Consider the following 18,655-nt stretch of genomic DNA (forward strand, 5'->3'; position numbering starts at 1 on the left):
AAATGTCTTGAATACAAAAAATGGTTTTGGTATCTTATGGTAAAATCACCATGGTTCTGTTGATTGCTTTGTACGTTTTTAACACTATTTTACTCATGACAATAATAAATACCGATACAGAAATTGTGTTAAAAAAAGATACCACTTAAGCAGATGAAGTTAAAACTGATTAAATATTTATCACAACATATAAACATCAAGAAATCACATCCCCCCCCCCCCAAAATTACTGTTTTCTTACCATAAATTCTGCTTCAGCATTTCGTCATAACTTCCTCACATTTTAAACTATGTATATTCCAGCTTTTTTCCCCTATAATTTAACTAGCCTCCTTTTCACATTCTTGTAAAAAGATATAATCATTGTCTCTCTAGCATATCTATCACCCAAACCACCCGCTGCTTTCATCGCTCGTCCTTACGCATATAAGGAATCAATTAAAACCTTTATATATATTTTTTTTTAACATTTTTATTTGGAATGCAGTATAACAACATTTGTAAGTCAGCTTCATGACATTTACCATCAGCAAAATTTGATTATCTAGTCTGTGCCTACTGAAGTCCGACTGTTATGGGACTGTCATATAAAATCAATACGAATGTAAATTGCAAACATAAATTCTTATATATCATCATTAGTATGTGTTATTAATATCTTAAAAAGCAAGTTGAGATTAGAATCTTCCATTATATTCTTAAAAACAGGCATCCGCATATCAAGATTTCTCTCTCAAAAAAATAACAATCTAATTGTAGATATACTTCAATATAATTTGATCAATTAACAATTCATCCCACTTTTGACACTTTCTGCTCAGAGGTTATTTATGCAAATTGGTTTGATTCCAGGGCAGACTTTTTTTTTTTTTTTTTTTTTTTTTTTTTGACACATTGCACATTATCCACATAGAGAGGAAAAGAAACAAAGAAAAATATTATTATTATCACGGATCAATATTTTCACAAGCTGCCCACAAAAGGAAAAGTATAAACACTTATCACAATACTTGATAATAAAAAAAAAGAAAAAAAAAAAAGAAAAAAATTAAAAATTGGATAAACATATCCAAGAGGTAACTGTAACACGAGAATTCCAGTCATGACAGTCATCGTTACCAACACAAATTGCACAAGTATTTCATGAATTCGGTACCACACAGTTACAGCTATTCCAGATTTATACAACAGTATGAATGGACATCTGAAATCACATGCATATGAGATGATAACAATGAAACCCTAAGCATACATCATATATTACTCTTCTAGTATGAGCAGTGATTAACTAGTACATTGTGACATCATCATACCTGCCTAAGATGCAATTTCTATGAGGATAAAGAAAATATTTCTAGTTGCAGCTCTCACGAACATGACATGGGTGCTTATTGTTCTTCTTCAACAAATATGACAAGTCTTATGCCAGTCTTGAATACTGGCCACATTGGACTAGCCTGTGAGGGTGAGGTTCTTTACCAATTTTAACCTAAAACTGACCATTACATCACCTCGACAATGGAGGCAGGACCAGAGGCAGACTCTTGGGCAAGATATAGGATTAAGAGAGCCCGTGAAAAGGATGGCAATCTTGGAACACATTTGTATATGCTCCATTCACATGTGCATCCAGATTCATGGTCGAAGTAACTGTGTCATCTGACTATTAATAAAAATTTACCCATTGTTTCAAGTTACTGACCACTCCTCCTGACCACTCTATCATCTACTTCTTCCTTCCCTCCCCTGTCTTTTTCTTCTTCTCTTCTTCTTCTCCTTCTTAAATAATCCTCTGGCTTGGCCCAGAATCATTGTCTGAGGTAATGCTGCCAGAATTGGTGCCATCGGATTCTGACTCGTCAACCTGTGCCATGAAAGGACGGCTTTCACTTGGGCTTTCGTCCTCCTGGCTCTCCCTCTGGGGCGGTTTCCTTGGAGCCACGAGTTGGTGAGCCACAACAAGGATTACAGCTGCTGATAGGATGTAGGACACACGGTATAAATTCACACTGCCATAGAGGAGGGTCAACACAGCTAAGGAGTGGACCAAGTAACCCAGCTGCTTGTAGAATCTCCTGAAGTGGAAATAAAAAGAGATCACCTTTAGTCATTTGCTTTTCTTTAAAGTTCAGTAAAAGACTGTTACCTAATAAGTTATAAAACCTATATATCAAGGGAACCTAACAAACATTATCCTGGGAAAAAAATAATAATAATACATCAAAAACAATAATGACTACAATAGTCGTATCTAATCATTTCAAATACGTTTCTTCAAAAACACCCCAACTAATAGTGTACAAGAGTCAATAACTTACTTATCACACTGTGGAACTTTCTTTTGCCAGAGGAAGCAGAGGCCTATCAAGACAGTCACTGCTACAAAAAGGCTTGGATCTTGCACCAATTGTAGGTTATGACTGTAAAAAGGCATGCAAGTTAAATGCCATCAACAGGAATTCCAGGTCATTTCAGTCAGTAATTTCAAGGGTCAAAATGTTTTATTATGATGTATATAAAAGCATCCTCTAAAAACAATAAAAGAGACAAAAGTATTCTTACTATACCCATAAAACCTACCTTAGCAGCTTGCCCCACACAATGAAAGCGGGAGCATTGAGAGCACTCACAAGGAAGATCATCATCATGAGAGTCATGTGGAAATTAAGCTGTGAGAGGGCCTTGTCTGTCTTCGACCTGTTCTCAGATGTGCCTGGAATCAGCCCCACGACAATCTTCTCGATGAAGTCTTCGTACAGCTTAAACACCTGGTAGCACAAGCAAGGGTTATTTCACTTTCATAGCCACACTTCAGCATAAACAGATACTAAATTAATGTGAGCAAGATATAAGGCAATGTTCAACTGGACAAAAAGCCATGCAGTGTTTCTTCTCTGGAAGCTTATCTACATTGTACAGCTAATGTAAGCTAATGTATACAGCACTGTTGCCTTGGAGAGAGTTTTGTTTATGATTCTTTCCTTTAGTAACGTGATTCTACTTTATCTATTTTGGTTATCTATACAAAATAAGTTCTATTTTTTGGAAAGGTTATGGGTCAATTCAAAATTAGATTACAGAAAGAAAAAAAAACAGCAAATGCAACATGTTCTTTCTTACTTTTCTTTCTTCAGGTGTATGTACAAAGATATGCTTCTTGTTCAGGATCAGTTTAGGAAAAAAAAAAGGGGGGAAAAAAACAAACTAACCTCACACTATCGTAAAAGATCACAATCTGGGGAGGGGGCAATGATTAAGAGTACATTCACCTTGATGAAATAAAAAAAGCCGGCCAGACATAGTGCCAAAGTCCCGCAAGTAGAATAAGCCAAGGAGATGAGAGCCACGCCTAGCAACACGGGCACTCGCGACAATCCCGACATTGCCAAATCTGCAATCATATCACCTCCTCCTAAGCTACGTCCCAATACTCTGCAACATTAATCAAGCCAGATATTAAGGTCACATCATCACTTGGATGAGAGTTACACTAGTAGTATTTAAATCTAGAGTGGAAGTGGGGGGGATGGGGAGGTAGGGAGGGGAAAAAAGACAAGGAGGTATAGAGGAGATGTGAGAAGAGGAAGTAGAGAGAGAAGCATGGATGGAGATGTAGGGAAGGGAAGAGGAAAGAGGAAATTGGGAGGGGAAGAGAGAAGGGGAGTAGGGAGGGAGAGATGGAAGGGAAGGAGAGGTTGGAGAGAATAGAGGAAAGGGAAGTAGGTGCAAGTAGGGAGGGAGGGGGAGGGGGAGGGGGAGGGGGAGGGGGGGGGAGGGGGAGAGGGAATGGGAGGGGAGGGGGAACGGAGGGGGAGCGGGAAGGGAGAAGAGGAGAGGAGAGGAGAGGAGAGGAGAGGAGAGGAGAGGAGAGGAGAGGAGAGGAGAGGAGAGGAGAGGAGAGGAGGGGATACCAGATAATGCTGGCATGAGTAAGAAATTAGGAATGGACAAAAAAATTCATGGCTGGGAAGAATGTACAACTGAGTTGTTAATCGAATATTTCTGAGAATATTTACGTCCAGGAACCAAACTGGTGAACTTTAACACAGAAAATCTACAAACAATTTAGCTAAGTTATGTCACTTATGAAAGGTTAGATATGAAGTCCATATTATCAATAGCATACTACTGTGCTGTGCCATGGTGTACGTTACTTGCTTGTTCCCATATACAGAATATCAGTAACGTTGAGCATGCACTTTCATCTGCAAATGTCATATTCCGTATTCTTACATGAAAGTCTCAGAAACTGATAGAGAGATTTTCTCTGATTTGCTGCCACTTGTAATATGGGCAGTTGGCTTATTGGTTTAAGTTTTGTTACACATGAATTCCCCCTTCCTTTTTTGTTAAAGCTAACAGCTGTGACAACCATTTCAATGGTGTATTACTAGGAAAGGATAAAAGAAAAGAAATGCATGAAAAATAAAGAAATTAATTGAATAAATAAAAAAACATTGTACATATAAATAGATAAATAAACAAAATAATTTAATCAATCCATAAAGAAGTAACAGTAATTTTCCTCTAGTTCCCTACGCACAAAACTGTTGCTTTTCCCTGTCTAGATGCTACCCATACAGGAAGTCTGTGTTCTGGGGGTTGAATGGTTCTCTTGCTTCACCAATGCCTGGAAAAAGTGAGCCTATGCATAAAACAAAGATATTTTGTTATATGTTAAATGCAACTAATATTCTCCGTTTCCATAGACATCAGTGTATAGTGCATATGTAAACAAGATAGTTCATTATTAATTGTAAAAGATGTCTTTCTGTGTATCATTAGCTTGCATTCTTCTTGACCTAAAGATTAAACATATTTTCAAGGAATAATATATGGCTAAGTGTTGTGTTCAGTGTCGTTCATGAAAACTTTCAAATTTATTTCAAAAAGACATTTATGATATACATGGTCATATTATGAATTTACCATAGATATCTTTACTAGACTTCAGTTTGTTTCCTTAAGCTATGTTAACCTTTACAATTGTCCAATCTTTTGTCATAAAAAAATAACAGCAGTACAAATTGCACTCTCATGTATCATAAATCAAAAACAAAAACAAAAGATAAAACACAAGAGACGACCGCCGATTCCCTAGTATAAGGGGCATCAACTTGTTTACAGTTTGAACTAAGGTGTTTATTGCATGTGAAATAAAATCAGCAATAATTCTTCACCATACAATGCTTTCCCCCATGTTCCCAATGAGAAAGTTTTGTAATGGTTGAAAGCTTAGTAAGTATTATCTCTGAGTTCTGTGTACATAAATATGCAATATTCCTCCATCATTCTCTTCTTTTTTTTTCCACTTCATCTCCTCCAGTCTCCTCGGCAGCTCCCTGCCACAGTTTCTCCACCCAACATTTTCTCAACAAACATTTTAACGGCCTGTTTCTATTTCTAAGTAACGTTTTTCCAACTAACTGTCCAGCATCTAACTCATCAAGCTGCATCAAACCTTCAACCAACTCTTAATTCAGAATTTACTTTGCATCACTGTCCAATCTCTCCATATTGTCTGGGAGTCCCATCTTGTCTTCTCTTGGATGAAGAAAAATAATTGCATTCCACAAAGTGATTCTGATGTCTTGCAGGTCAGTCATTACCATTATCATGTTTGGAAGGTAGACAAATTTAGTCAAAATGAATATATCAGAATGACTAGCTTCTCGAAACAAGGCATAACTGACTAAAAAAAAAAAAATCAGGATTATAAAGGAAGGCTTGAACAATTACATCTCTTACAATGTTAAGTCATTTATACACTTTTTCTACACTTGTAACAACAAATTCTGCTCTGGAAAGCCAAATTAGATATTCAAGGTCCTCACTTACTGTTTTTTAATAGCAAAATCTTCCGAAACTGTCAATTAGTTTACAACCTTCATGGAGAATAATTTCAAGACATGATTTCATTCAACAAATACAACTACTCTTTTGTTGTATTTTCACACACATGTACCTTATCAATATACAATCTTAAACACTTAGGAGAGCCAGAAATAGAAAAATAGGTACATGCAGTTATTTATTTTTCAAGGATTAGACTTCATAAAAAATTTCAAACCAGTCAATTAGCTGAGAGAGAAAGGCATGAGTCACATCACCATTGGCAGAACAAAATCTTAACATGGCTCCTTATCATAGCATCCTCAGAGATTTAAAAAAGAGAGGTAGGGATTAGGCAGTGCAGAACAACGACTGATGTTTGCCATTGTCATTTTGGCCTTTTAAATGTTTAACAAAATTATATTGATGCAAAAAAATTGTATTTAGTTTATGCCTGTTTTTATGCAAAACAATTACAAGCCAAATCTTATAATGTTAGACGGTTTTAAATGCTATGCAAATTCTTAATATTGCCAACTCCATTTGTGAATATCTTTTCTCTGATGTCCAAATTCTACAATAAGCTAACACACCCAAAAGAAGAGTGAAGGTGAAACATGATTATGTATTTCCCTGGTCAGGCAAAATCATTAGGCTATCAACAGGTATACCTGCAACCAATGCTTATGAATTCCTATATGTACAATGTACCAAAAATCAAACATACAGAACAAACAACAGAAAAATTTTGTCCATACAACATGAATACGAAATTTGAACCTTCTTTTCTTTATATATGGTTACCATAACTCCTATAACTAGTCCCACTTTTAAACCTCAACTGTCCTCTCTACACAAGATTCCATTCTGTTTCTCCCTCTCCTAGATATACATTCTATACCCGAATTAACACTGAACCTAAAACTTCTTTTCACCAGTTCAAACTCAAACTTTTGTACCATCTCCTGCAACTCATAATAAAGCATAACTGCAAAGCATTTACTTATTAGTGCAAGTACCAAGCATTTTAACCAGGAAATTTATGAAATTAGGAATTTATTTTGAAATAAGTTAGTGTATGTGAATAGCTGAAGGATTTTTTTTTAACTATCCTAAAACTAAAGAAGCTTTTGAAGCTGAAAATGCATGCATCATCAACTTTTAGTATATAACAATAGGTGTTATGGCCTCTGTGTATATTGCAAAGATCAATTAGTTATAAGATGAGAGACTTTTAATATGAGCAAAACAAAAATTAGGTAATATATTCATAACATTCAATATTTTTGACTAGTTCATTATCAAAGTCCCATATATGCATAGGTTTGGGTGCATGTCCAATGTCCATAGAGGAACATGTATATAAAGCCACAGAATGATGCTGTAGGCAGGGCAGTCCCTTTCGACTCTGAATTTTACCAAAGCCAATGCCATCACTCACTCACAGCTTCCTTGGCTGAGAGGGAACAGCAATTCATGCGAAGCCAGCCCTTTCCAGTCGAATCAGCTGTGAGTTCATGACAGCAATCTACTAGAAAGCATTTTTCATTACCTGATGGCCCTACACATGATAAATCAAGATGAAAATGAGAGGAGGAATACAATAATTTGCACTGCACGAAGACTTAAATTTGACGGTAATTCATAAAACATTATTCTTTTTTTGGAAGTAACTTTTACATCCACAACCAACTCAGAACCCTTTAAAAGTCTCCCAGCATTTTTCTCACAATATTTAACATATAGCATAAAACTTTGCTCTTCTTGTAATATCCTTTCTAGAGAGAAAAAAAAAGAAAGAAAAGAAAAAGAGAAAGAACTTACTTGGTGACAACAAAATGAGCACTGTTTCCAAAGAACAGGATGAATCCCCAAGCCAGACTCCCAAGTGCCAGAGAGAGAGGTAGGGTTCCCAGGAAGAAAAGGATCGGGAGGACTGCCAGCTGCTGTCCACTCTCTTCCATGATGCTGAAGTCGTCGTACACATCAATGTTCCTGCGAAAATGATTGGACAGTAAAAAATGGGGTATAATCTATCTGGTTTTTCCACCGTTTTCAGAAAAATAAAATTATATTGGATTAGAGCTTCTTTTCAAATAGGTCTTCTGCAATTGTGGTTGCAATTAATGCAAAACAAATAAAAATGAGCTACCTCTATATTTCTGGTCCGGTTTCTGCAATTTACAAAAAAAGTACAAGATCTATATACCAAGCAACACCACAATAGCATTAAAACTGGCAGAAACTTCCCCAATTTGGTCTAAACAAAAAACGAATAATAAAAAAATTGAGATCTATATAAAAAAAAATTACATCGACATGCAAAACTACATAAGGCAAGAAAATGTCTCATTTTGTCCCCTTACTGAGGAATAGTTTCCTTTTCCATTTGCTTACTGTCCATCCTTTTTTTTTTCTTTTTCTTTTATTTACACACGAGAAGTAACTGATTTACGCAGGAGAAGTGAAGGTGAAATACTGTACATTGTGTGATCGGCATATGACATAATATTTAGAGAAACGTGAAGCTAAATTTATGAATCAGACAAAGAAAATGTGAAACATTACCACAGATTAAACACTGAGGCAATAATTACAAGATAACCAACAAGACACTAATGATAAATTTATCTATGATGCAACAGACTTAGCACAGCACAAACAGTATTTCATAAAATGTGTCCCTCTCACCCAGATTAACAAACGACACTCCAACTCGGAATAACGAAAAAGGCAAGGAAAAAAAAAAAACATTCACTTCTGTTATAACTTACTTCAGCACCATGTTCATGACCTTGACAAAGGGAATAACTGCCAGAGGAGTGAGAGTTAGCATGGCTGAGAACAGTGTAGGGCAATAACCTTCATCCCCAAGTGTCTGAAAATAGGAATTTATTTACACTTACGGCATTATTTAGCAAGCGATGTCTTGTTAATTAAACTTGAAGAAAGCTTTTGCAGCATACACAAAAAAGGGAAAAAAAGAAAAAAAGGAAAGTAATAACAATAATGATAATAAGAGCAATAATAAAATGAAATGGATTCATCTAGTTCGACATATATCAACAATGTTCCTCTGATATGCAACCTTATGAAACTCATCAAAAACAAACCAAACTGAAAATTGATAATCCTTAAGAGTGTGTTTCCATACAAAGAAAATACTCTTATTTCTCTGTATCTTTTATACAATGTACACGCTTGGTATTATGAGTATTTTGTAAATGGTTATGTAAGATATAAGTTCAACCTTCATTAAAGTGATTTCAATTTCACTTCCATTCAAGATTTGTAAAAATAGTAGAAGTAAAAGTGAATGAAATTAAAAACACACACACAAAAAAGAAAGAAAGAAAAAAAAATTACCAAGTGGTGTAAAATTAATTCTTCATGCATTGAATGAGTTAAGGCATCTCACCTGTAGTTGTCTGGCTAGTGTAAGAAGCAAGTGAACTGCAATGTAAGTCGGCACTTGTTGCCCAAACTGTGAAACGATGCGACGGAAAATTCCCAAAAGGTTGCCTTGAACTCTAAAGAAAAAAAGAAAAATAAGAAAAAATAATTACATTCATATAACACAAACAATAAATCAAAATCAAAACACAATAATACTGCACAAAGAAAAAAGATAAAAAACACAGGAGAGTAAAAATGAAGAAAAAAAAAAATTAAATAAAATTCACTTAAGAAATACTAGGATGACCAACTCACACAATGGAATAGCTGCAGTCAGGGTCAAGGACGAACTGGATGCTTGCCGATGAGAAGTTCCGATCTGCTGGGGGTAAGACATCTACTTCTGCGTAGAATGACTTCACAGGATCACTGTAAAACATGAGAGTAAATACTACTAGGGAGAGAAAGCTAGGAGGGTGTGCTGTCACTTGCATGAAATAAGGGTTAGCCTTGAGGTTCCTGAATGGATGAGTGATACTCTCTGTCTGTCTGTCTGTCTGTCTGTCTGTCTGTCTGTCTGTCTGTCTGTCTGTCTGTCTGTCTGTCTGTCTGTCTGTCTGTCTGTCTGTCTGTCTGTCTGCTATATCATGGGTACATGTAAGTGCAAGTGCATCCCCCTGTCTATTTGTACATCTGTACTCATATATACTTACCTGTTCTGTAAAACAGACTCCTTCTGAGCCCAGGGCACAAAGATCTTTGCTTGAATTACGCTGTGATTCACGCAAGATGCTGATCGAGGACGAAGTGTGAACTTGAAGGACTGCCAAGGTTCATGCAGCCCTTGAAGGGACACATTATAGGACAGAGCTCGTTGCGGCGTTGTGTCCACAATCAACGTCTGTGTAAAGGACTTGATGAAAGCCGGGACCTCAAAGTCTTTCTGCCTGCCACCTTCTCCATGGACATCTACTGACACTTCCACCTGATGGGAAAAAAAATATATGTTCCTGGTGACCATTCTATTCAAAGACAAACTTTTTCCAATAATATCTCTATTAATCAGGCCACAACAGGGAAACAGAAGTCAAAACACAGATAAAAAGAGAAAGAATGAGAGAGAGAGAGAGAGAGAGAGAGAGAGAGAGAGAAGAGAGGAGAGAGGAGAGGAGGGAGAGGTGAGAGTGAGAGTGAGAGTGAGAGTGAGAGTGAGAGAGAGAGAGAGAGACGAGACAGAGACAGAAGACAGACGCAGGACAGAGACGAGACAGAGACAGAGACAGAGAGAGAGAGCAGAGAGAGACAGAGAGACAGAGAGACAGAGAGACAGAGAGAGAGAGAAGAGAAGAGAGAAGAGACAGAGAGACAGAGAGAGAGACAGAGAGAAGAGAGACAGAGAAGGACAGAGAAGAGACAGAGACAGAGACAGAGAGGACAGGAGACAGAGACAGAGACAGAGACAGAGACAGAGACAGAGACAGAGACAGAGAGACAGAAGAAGAGAGCAGAGACAGAGAGAGACAGAGATAGAGACAGACAGAGACAGAGAAAAGACAGAGACAGAGAGAGACAGAAGGACAGAGAGAGACAGAGAGAGAGAAGGACGGGAGAGACAGAGAGAGACAGAGAGAGACAGAGAGAGACAGAGACAGAGAGAGACAGAGACAGAGAGAGACAGAGAGAGAGACAGAGACAGAGAGAGACAGAGACAGAGAGAGACAGAGAGAGAGGCAGAGAAGAGAGAGACAGAGACAGAGGCAGAGACAGAGACAGACAGAGAGAGAGACAGAGAGAGAGGCAGAGAGAGAGAGACAGAGACAGAGACAGAGACAGAGACAGAGACAGAGACAGAGTCAGAGTCAGAGTCAGTTTCATAATAATTGTCAGAGTCAGAGTGAGATAACATACCTTTTCATCAGTTGGAGGAAGATACACTATGACATGTGAGTGACCAGCATTACTCAGTGTTGTGAGGTCCAGTTCAACTGCCTTGACTTTCCCGAGCAAACGCCTGGTCATGTGTGATAAGTTTTCCCCGTTCAGACTGCAACAAAACAAAAGATGTGAAAGTTGGTAGCATCATATATAGAAAGCATAACTTTATTTACATTTTCTTAATTTACATTTTTCATATTTTTTTTTATATAATGTAGTACCTTAAAATGAAAGATGAAAAACAAGAGAGCACTGACTAAATAATACTACTTTTGAGAGAGAAGAAAGACTATAACAGTATTTTCAAGGAATAAGAAACACACGCATGCACAGACGCATGCACAAAACATTAACACAATTCAACAAACTTACCACATCCTAGTGTTCTTATGTACATGATTAGCCTGGCAGGCCATGATCCAGTCCTTTTTGTCTAGATTGGTGGCCACAATCATGGCTTTCTGGTAGAGATGGTGGCCTGGGTGTAGGGGGATCATGAGGTACGTGGGCCGTGGGTTTTCCTGGGCCGTGTGGGTGTGCTGCCGCCTCAGGATCTCCTTCCAGTCGGCCTCTATATCAAACTCTATGGTTGGGGAGTGCCACGTCCCTTTGTAGCGCTTGCCTGTGATTCTCTGCCGGGGAGAAATGGGGGATGGTTGGCTAGTTTGGATTTTTTCTATCTTTCTATTACTAATGACATTAATTCACAAATCAAATTAAATTTTCAAGAACTGTTTTTTCCAGAATTAATTAAATTATTCTAAGATAACCATCAACACTTAGGAAAGTATACATAGATCCAAAACTTCCTCTGCAATTAGTATTAAACAGAAACACACCTTGGACAGATGATAATCAAATACATTTATGATCCTCTGTCTGTCTGTAGTGATCTGGAGAGTCTTGGGATCAACAATGTCGAACAATGACCTCATTATCGGCATGACCAGCTGGTGGCACCAAACAATAGCCTGGTGATCTGCTGTTAGCCAACAGGATGGGATCTGAAACATGGAGTCAAATTTCTGAATGAGGAGCTATTACAAGATGGGGAGGAGGGAAGGAGGGAAGGAGGCAAGGAGGGAAGGAGGGAAGGGAAGGGAAGGGAAGGGAAGGGAAGGGAAGGGAAGGGAAGGGGAGGGAAGGGAAAATAAGGGAAGGGAAGGGAAGGGAAAGGGAAGGGAAGGAAAGGGAAAGGAAAGGAAAGGAAAGGAAAGGAAAGGAAAGGAAAGGAAAGGAAAGGAAGGGAAGGGAAGGGAAGGGAAGAGAGGAAGGAGGGAGGGAGGGAGGGAGGGGAGGGAGGGAGGGAGGGAGGAAGGGAGAGAAGGAGGAAGGGAGAAGGAGGAAGGGAGGGAGGGAGGGAGAGGAGGAAGGGAGGGAGGGAAGGGAGGGGAGGGGAGGGAAGGGAGGGGAAGGGAGGGGAGGGGAGGGAGGAAAGGAGGGACAGGGAGAAGGAAGGGAAGGATGGATAAATAAATAAAAGGATTAAAAAAGGAAGGAAATAAATAAATACGAAAGAAAGAAAGAAAGAAAAAAATCATGTCCTTGAAATCCTCCAAAGCAAAATAAACATCATACAACCAAACATTCAGGACGAATACCCTGCAAAACACCTCTCTCACTCAAGTACTGATAAAGAACCGGAATTTGCTTTTCTCACCCATCTTTTTTATCCTTAATCTATACATCTAACACCAAGGGAACATCACTACTTACATTTCTCGTAGTTGTAGCAATGTCTGCCAACGGGGTATTTATGTGGGCTGTGGAGACCTGCACATCGTTCCTGCCACCTCCTACAGTCACTAACACCAAGTCCTTCAGGTCAAACATGCGCTCCATTGTCCAGTAGGAGTTTACCTAAAAACAGGGTATTTATTTCCCACATTCTGCCTTGAGGTACGAGACTAAGACTACTTGTGCACCAACAGTTAAGATGATGTCATCATCATAAACACTGTAAAAAGGGTCAGGATGACTTCTTAAGGTGATTAAATGGCAAGGTAAGAATGTATACTTATTGAGTGAGAAATCTATAAGATAATAATATAAGAAAAAACACTGAAAAGAGAATGGGAACATGATGCAGATGAGATTATAGAATGCAGGAACTCCCATCAGTATAGTTTTGCCATTTGTCGAGCAAAGTTGATGGAAAAAGTAATTGGAAGAAAAAATACAAATTAAAGAACAAACAAACAAAAAAATCAGATATACTCAGATATATCAAAATATAAACCTTTCCAAAAGAAGGTCTACAAGTGAGGACAACCTAAAGTTATTCTGGTACGAATATTTTTTTACTCTGATGAAATTACCAGTTGAGGATCTGTTGACAGCAGTTCACAGTCTAAGAGCACTTTCTTACCAGTTCCTATTTCAATTTATTTGCTCTTTCCCCTCTTATTAAAACTGATAAAGAGAAACCAACATGCAGAGAACCTCATTTAATGTATACACACAATTCTCACCTTGTCATAGAAATCCTCAATCGAAGGATCAGTGACAATGACAGGCCTCGTGTGTGGAGTTGCCTGTGTAATGATGAGTGGAGCGGTGGATGTGGAGACGTTCTTTGTGACGTGTGCTGCTCTTGCCACCATCCCTCCCTGGAAGGCACAGCAGGAGTAGTATCAAAGGCTAAAATAGCATGAATGTATAATACCACAGGAAAATTGCTGTGTAGCATTGTTGAAAAATAGTAAAATATAGTAACAATATCAGTAACATTAGTGTCAAACATGTTCAGTAGACTGCTTTGATGCACATTCTTCCCCAAAATTGAGTATTTATTCAAAGGAAATCTCTCTTGGGCAAATAAACAACTTGTATTCACCCTAACATAATGCCCAAACCTTACCATGGAGTGACCGATTAGCACAACGGACTTGGGCTTTCTTGGAGAGTCTTCATAGAGTTTCAAGATGTGCTGTATGGAGAAGGTGACAAACTCTGTCTGCCGCTCCAGCACTGGCCCATACAACGCACCTAGCTCCTCATTGATGTTCACAGCAAAGAAGTTGAAATGGAACTTAGTATCGTGGTCCATTGCCTTTCTATAGGCCACTGATGCTAAAGATCTTACTGTATTTATTATTAAAAAAAGTAAAAGAAAGGAAGACAATAAGTTAGAGAGTATTTTCACATCAGAGAAAACTTTTTTTAAACCCTATATTTTGCAAACAGTTTTGGGGATCTAGTTTGCTAATTTTTCAAAGAACTAAGATCCAGGGCAGTGCTCATTCTTGAGAAGTTTATTCATTCATTAAAATCAATAAAAAAACATCAATATCTTTGGGTTTGGCCCATCAAATTAACCTGAGGAGTCCTATATAACTTGTCATGACACTGGCTTGCCTTCTCCCATGTGAGCAGTTCTATTTGTCATGATCTTGAAGGTCTGTCAAAAACTTATCTCCCACATAGTTTTTCATGAGATGAGTCCTCTTATACTGCCTGGGACAACTCCTTCAGTCACATCATAGCATCTCAAATCTTTTTCTAGGACTCAATCTTGTGTTCTTAGCTGCTTACTTCTTGTGAATGGGGCATAGTGAGTGAAGTAGCCATTCTGGTACTTTATGGCATATTTTACTAAGGTAAACTCCATCTGTACCTCTCCAACATTCACCCTCCTCACACCATGCTATCATGTATGACAGGGTTACCTATGATATATATATATATATATATATATATATATATATATATATATATATATATATATATATATATATATATATATATATACAAATCATAAAAATGAGTTTTTGTTGGTTTGTAAGAATCTTATTTGGATGCTTTTGGTTGGTGCTTGCGAATTTCATTCATATGAAAGGGGCAAACTGGATAACATTTCCAACTTTGATACTTTTTTCAGCATGGTGTTTGATTTACGAAAATGAGTCATGGTGTGCCCAATCAAGCTCTTGAAATGTCAGAAACCAAAGTTTTCTGTGAAATCTCAAAAATTAGGTATTTCTTGCAGCTGAGGAGACAGACTAGCTGGAGGCTTTGCAGTTCTTGGACATTAAGACTGACTGGGCAACACAGGCAATTTCATTTTATCATATATGTATATATATTTTCTTTTACTTAACCACATTACCTACCATTTATTATTTATTTCATTATAAATTATGATCAATACATCTATGACTAACAATTTGCCCCACCAATACACTGACCTTGCTTGTGGGATCCTCCATTCCCCGGGATAAATAACACAGGAACGCCAGAAAATTTCCCTTTTTTCAGCGTTTCCGAGTAGTTGCCTTCACCGTACACGATTAAGCTGTAGTGCGGGAACTTTTTTCTTACCTCTGTAGGAAGCCTCAGTGGCTGAAAGTATAAAAATAATGGTTCGGTGTTATGCACTTTTACACTGGATATCAATGTGAAATATTTTTTTTGGTCCCTATTTAACAGCTGCTCCCATTATTAAAGAGATGTTGATATTTCTGTCCTTCAATGCACTTTTCTCAGCTTTGAAAAAATGTCCTCAAGTGATTTCTGTTATATATTAGTAGAGAATGACCAAAGTATGATATGAAATCCTAGTATCGGTCTGATCGAAGATACTATTTTCCTTTCCATTTTCGTTACAACACAGACAGTAATACTAAATAAACAGATATAAAAACACACACACACACACACACACACACACACACACACACACACACACACACACACACACACACACACACACACACACACACATACACACACACACCACACACACACACACACACACACACACACACACACACACACACACACACACACACACACACACACACACACACACACACACACACACACACACACACACTTAGCAATCAGTTAATAAGAATGATGGTGTAAGCTGTAGCATCTGAAATCCTCTCAATTATATAATTAAAAGGATATAGCTAATTATCCTTGATGACTATGATGTAAACTTTCATCATGTTAGCAATATGAATCTCTACAAGCCCCAATGACTGATATTCAATGTAATGGAAAAAGATATAAAAGAACCACTTTCCTAATATACATTCAAAATGGTTTTACTCCTCAATTTCTTCTTTTTTTCTCTCTCTCTCAACCACTTTGTCAAAACGTCTTGAGTCTAATGCTCATGATTCCTACTCAGAATCAACCAAGCTTCTCCAGCCACTTAGCTTCCTATTTTCATTAAACTACAATTACATTCCCCTCTTCCTGCATTTACACAAAGAAAATTTCTTATATACTTTTATACTTACAATGAAATACAGATTCTTGTTCATATATATTATCCTCTATTTACATGTATGAATACTGAGAAATTATGAAAAACATTTCACAATTAAATTTGGATTCTCATACATATATACTTTATTGTCTTTATACATAGACAGAAAATGAAAAAGAATATTCTAAATGGAATATTGATACTAAGTGCCACCCAGCACCTACACACACTCAAAGAAAATTCAGAACCCAAAAAATAAATAAATAAAATGCACAAACTTATACAAATCGATCACCCAGAACTTGCATACACTAAAAAACAAAGTAATACTCTCAATAAAAAGTGGATACTCATACATGTATGTCACTTTACACTTAAACACACAGAGAAAATCGAAGGAAAAAACAATTAAATAACACTTAACAAAGCATCCACCACATACACACACTCAAAAATTGAAGTTCAAGAAATATGCAGATACTCATACATATATGCCACTCAACACTTACACACACACACACACACACACACACACACACACACACACACACACACACACACACACACACACACACACACACACACACACACACACACACACAAAGTAAAATTAAAAAATAATAAAACCAAACAAAATACTTTCAAAAATAAGTCACCATTCCTTACACACATACGTAACCATAAACCTCAAAAATACTCACGATAAAATGTGGATACTCGTACATATACCACACTTACACATAAAGTAAAACGGAAAAAAACGACTTCTAAAAACAAGTCACCCGTTCCTGACACACACACACAACGACAAACCTCAAAAAATACTCACAGTAAAATGCATATATTCATACATATACACACAACCTAAATCACACATGCAAAGTACAAAAAAAAATATTAATAAAAACAAACAAGATGCATAAAACTAGGTCACCCAATCCTTACACACAGCCACGACCACAAACCTCGCAAAATACTCATAATGAAATGCAGATACTCGCACATATATATAAGCCACCCAGCACTTCTACGCAAAATATAAATAAAATAAAACCAATCGCCCACCCCCTTAAAAAAAAGTCAGCCAGTCCTTCCGCACACACAAAAACACACGCACATGCACGCACACACACACACACACACACACACACACACACACACACACACACACACACACACACACACACACACACACACACACACACACACACACACACACACACACACACACACACACACACACACACACACACACACACACACACACACACACACACACACACACACACACACACACACACACACACAACCTGGAAATAAAATACTCACAATGAAATGCGGATACTCGTACATGTAGGTCATCCTGCACTTGTTGACCTCGAGGTTGAACAAGAAGTCATAGCCGCCCCCAAGGAGCAGGGCACAGAGCAGCCCCGAGAGGACCAACTTCATGCCCACTGCCATGGCTCACGGGACCTGCGCTTGAGGATGCCAAAAGCAAATACCACCTGAAATCGCGACCGAGGGGGCATTGATGAAACGAGTCCCCTCCCCCTAGACCTCCCCCTACCTAAGAGAGGGGAGAGAAATAACGCGAGAGCGAGCGAGGAGGAGGAGGAGAAGGAGGGCGAGGAGGCTGAGGGTCGCAGGTGGGTTTGTTTACATGCCGGTTTGTTTTGCTCCGACGCACGCGCACTCGGGCCCCGCCCCACGCCCCGCCCCCGGGACGACCCCCCGGACCCGCCCCCTTGCTCCTCCTGCTCCCCTGCGCCCTGGACGCGACCTGACCCGAACCCCTGCGCCCTGGACGCGACCTGACCCGAACCCCTGAGACCTGGACGCGACCTGACCCGAACCCCTGCGCCCTGGACTCGACCTGACCCGAACCCCTGCGCCCTGGAATCGACCTGACCCGATTCCCTGCTCCCCGGACCCAACTTGACCCGAACCCCTGCTCCCTGCTCGCCGGACCTGACCTGACCCGAAACACAGGTCCCTGCTCCCGGAACCGACCTGACCTTACCCGAACCCCAGCTCCCCGGACCTGACCTGACCCTGCTCCCCGGACCACCTGACCTGACCCTGCTCCCCGGACCCCAGCTCCCCGGACCTGACCTAACTTGACCCTGCTCCCCGGACCCGACCCTTGCCCCGTCTCCTGCTCCCTCCCCATGAGGTTTTATGAAATTTGGGATTTGGAGTATTTAGGGGTGGGGTGGACTTTGAATTTGAGTAGTGGGGGGGTTGGTTGGGGTTTGGGGAAAATTTATTAAG

The 18,655-nt window shown here is 38.9% G+C and overlaps 1 protein-coding gene across 1 annotated transcript; it reads right to left on the bottom strand.

Moving 5' to 3' along the window:
- Positions 1-454: 454 nt before the first annotated feature.
- LOC119580035 (GPI inositol-deacylase-like) lies at positions 455-18,064 on the bottom strand. Its single transcript, XM_037927924.1, has 17 exons — positions 17,711-18,064; positions 15,351-15,504; positions 14,024-14,247; positions 13,635-13,772; positions 12,880-13,023; positions 12,003-12,167; positions 11,536-11,795; positions 11,137-11,272; positions 9,942-10,213; positions 9,544-9,657; positions 9,251-9,362; positions 8,607-8,710; positions 7,657-7,827; positions 3,270-3,432; positions 2,581-2,768; positions 2,319-2,420; positions 455-2,075 (listed from the first exon to the last, which is right to left on the bottom strand). Exons 1-17 carry the CDS (start codon positions 17,843-17,845, stop codon positions 1,781-1,783), a joined length of 2,877 nt encoding a protein of 958 aa, XP_037783852.1. The 5' UTR covers positions 17,846-18,064; the 3' UTR covers positions 455-1,780.
- Between the last annotated feature and the right edge of the window lie 591 nt (positions 18,065-18,655).

The sequence above is a fragment of the Penaeus monodon genome, chromosome 13, assembly GCF_015228065.2.
Source record: "Penaeus monodon isolate SGIC_2016 chromosome 13, NSTDA_Pmon_1, whole genome shotgun sequence".
NCBI classification, from domain to species: Eukaryota; Metazoa; Arthropoda; class Malacostraca; order Decapoda; family Penaeidae; genus Penaeus; species Penaeus monodon.

Excerpts from the sequence above, each read along its gene's own strand:
- LOC119580035 (XM_037927924.1), bottom strand. The coding sequence starts at position 17,845 with ATGGCAGTGGGCATGAAGTTGGTCCTCTCGGGGCTGCTCTGTGCCCTG. Across the intron at positions 12,168-12,879 it reads TTGCTACAACTACGAGAAAT|ATCCCATCCTGTTGGCTAAC; the intron begins GTAAGTAGTGAT and ends TCCATGTTTCAG. Across the intron at positions 7,828-8,606 it reads GTCATGAACATGGTGCTGAA|GAACATTGATGTGTACGACG; the intron begins GTAAGTTATAAC and ends TCATTTTCGCAG.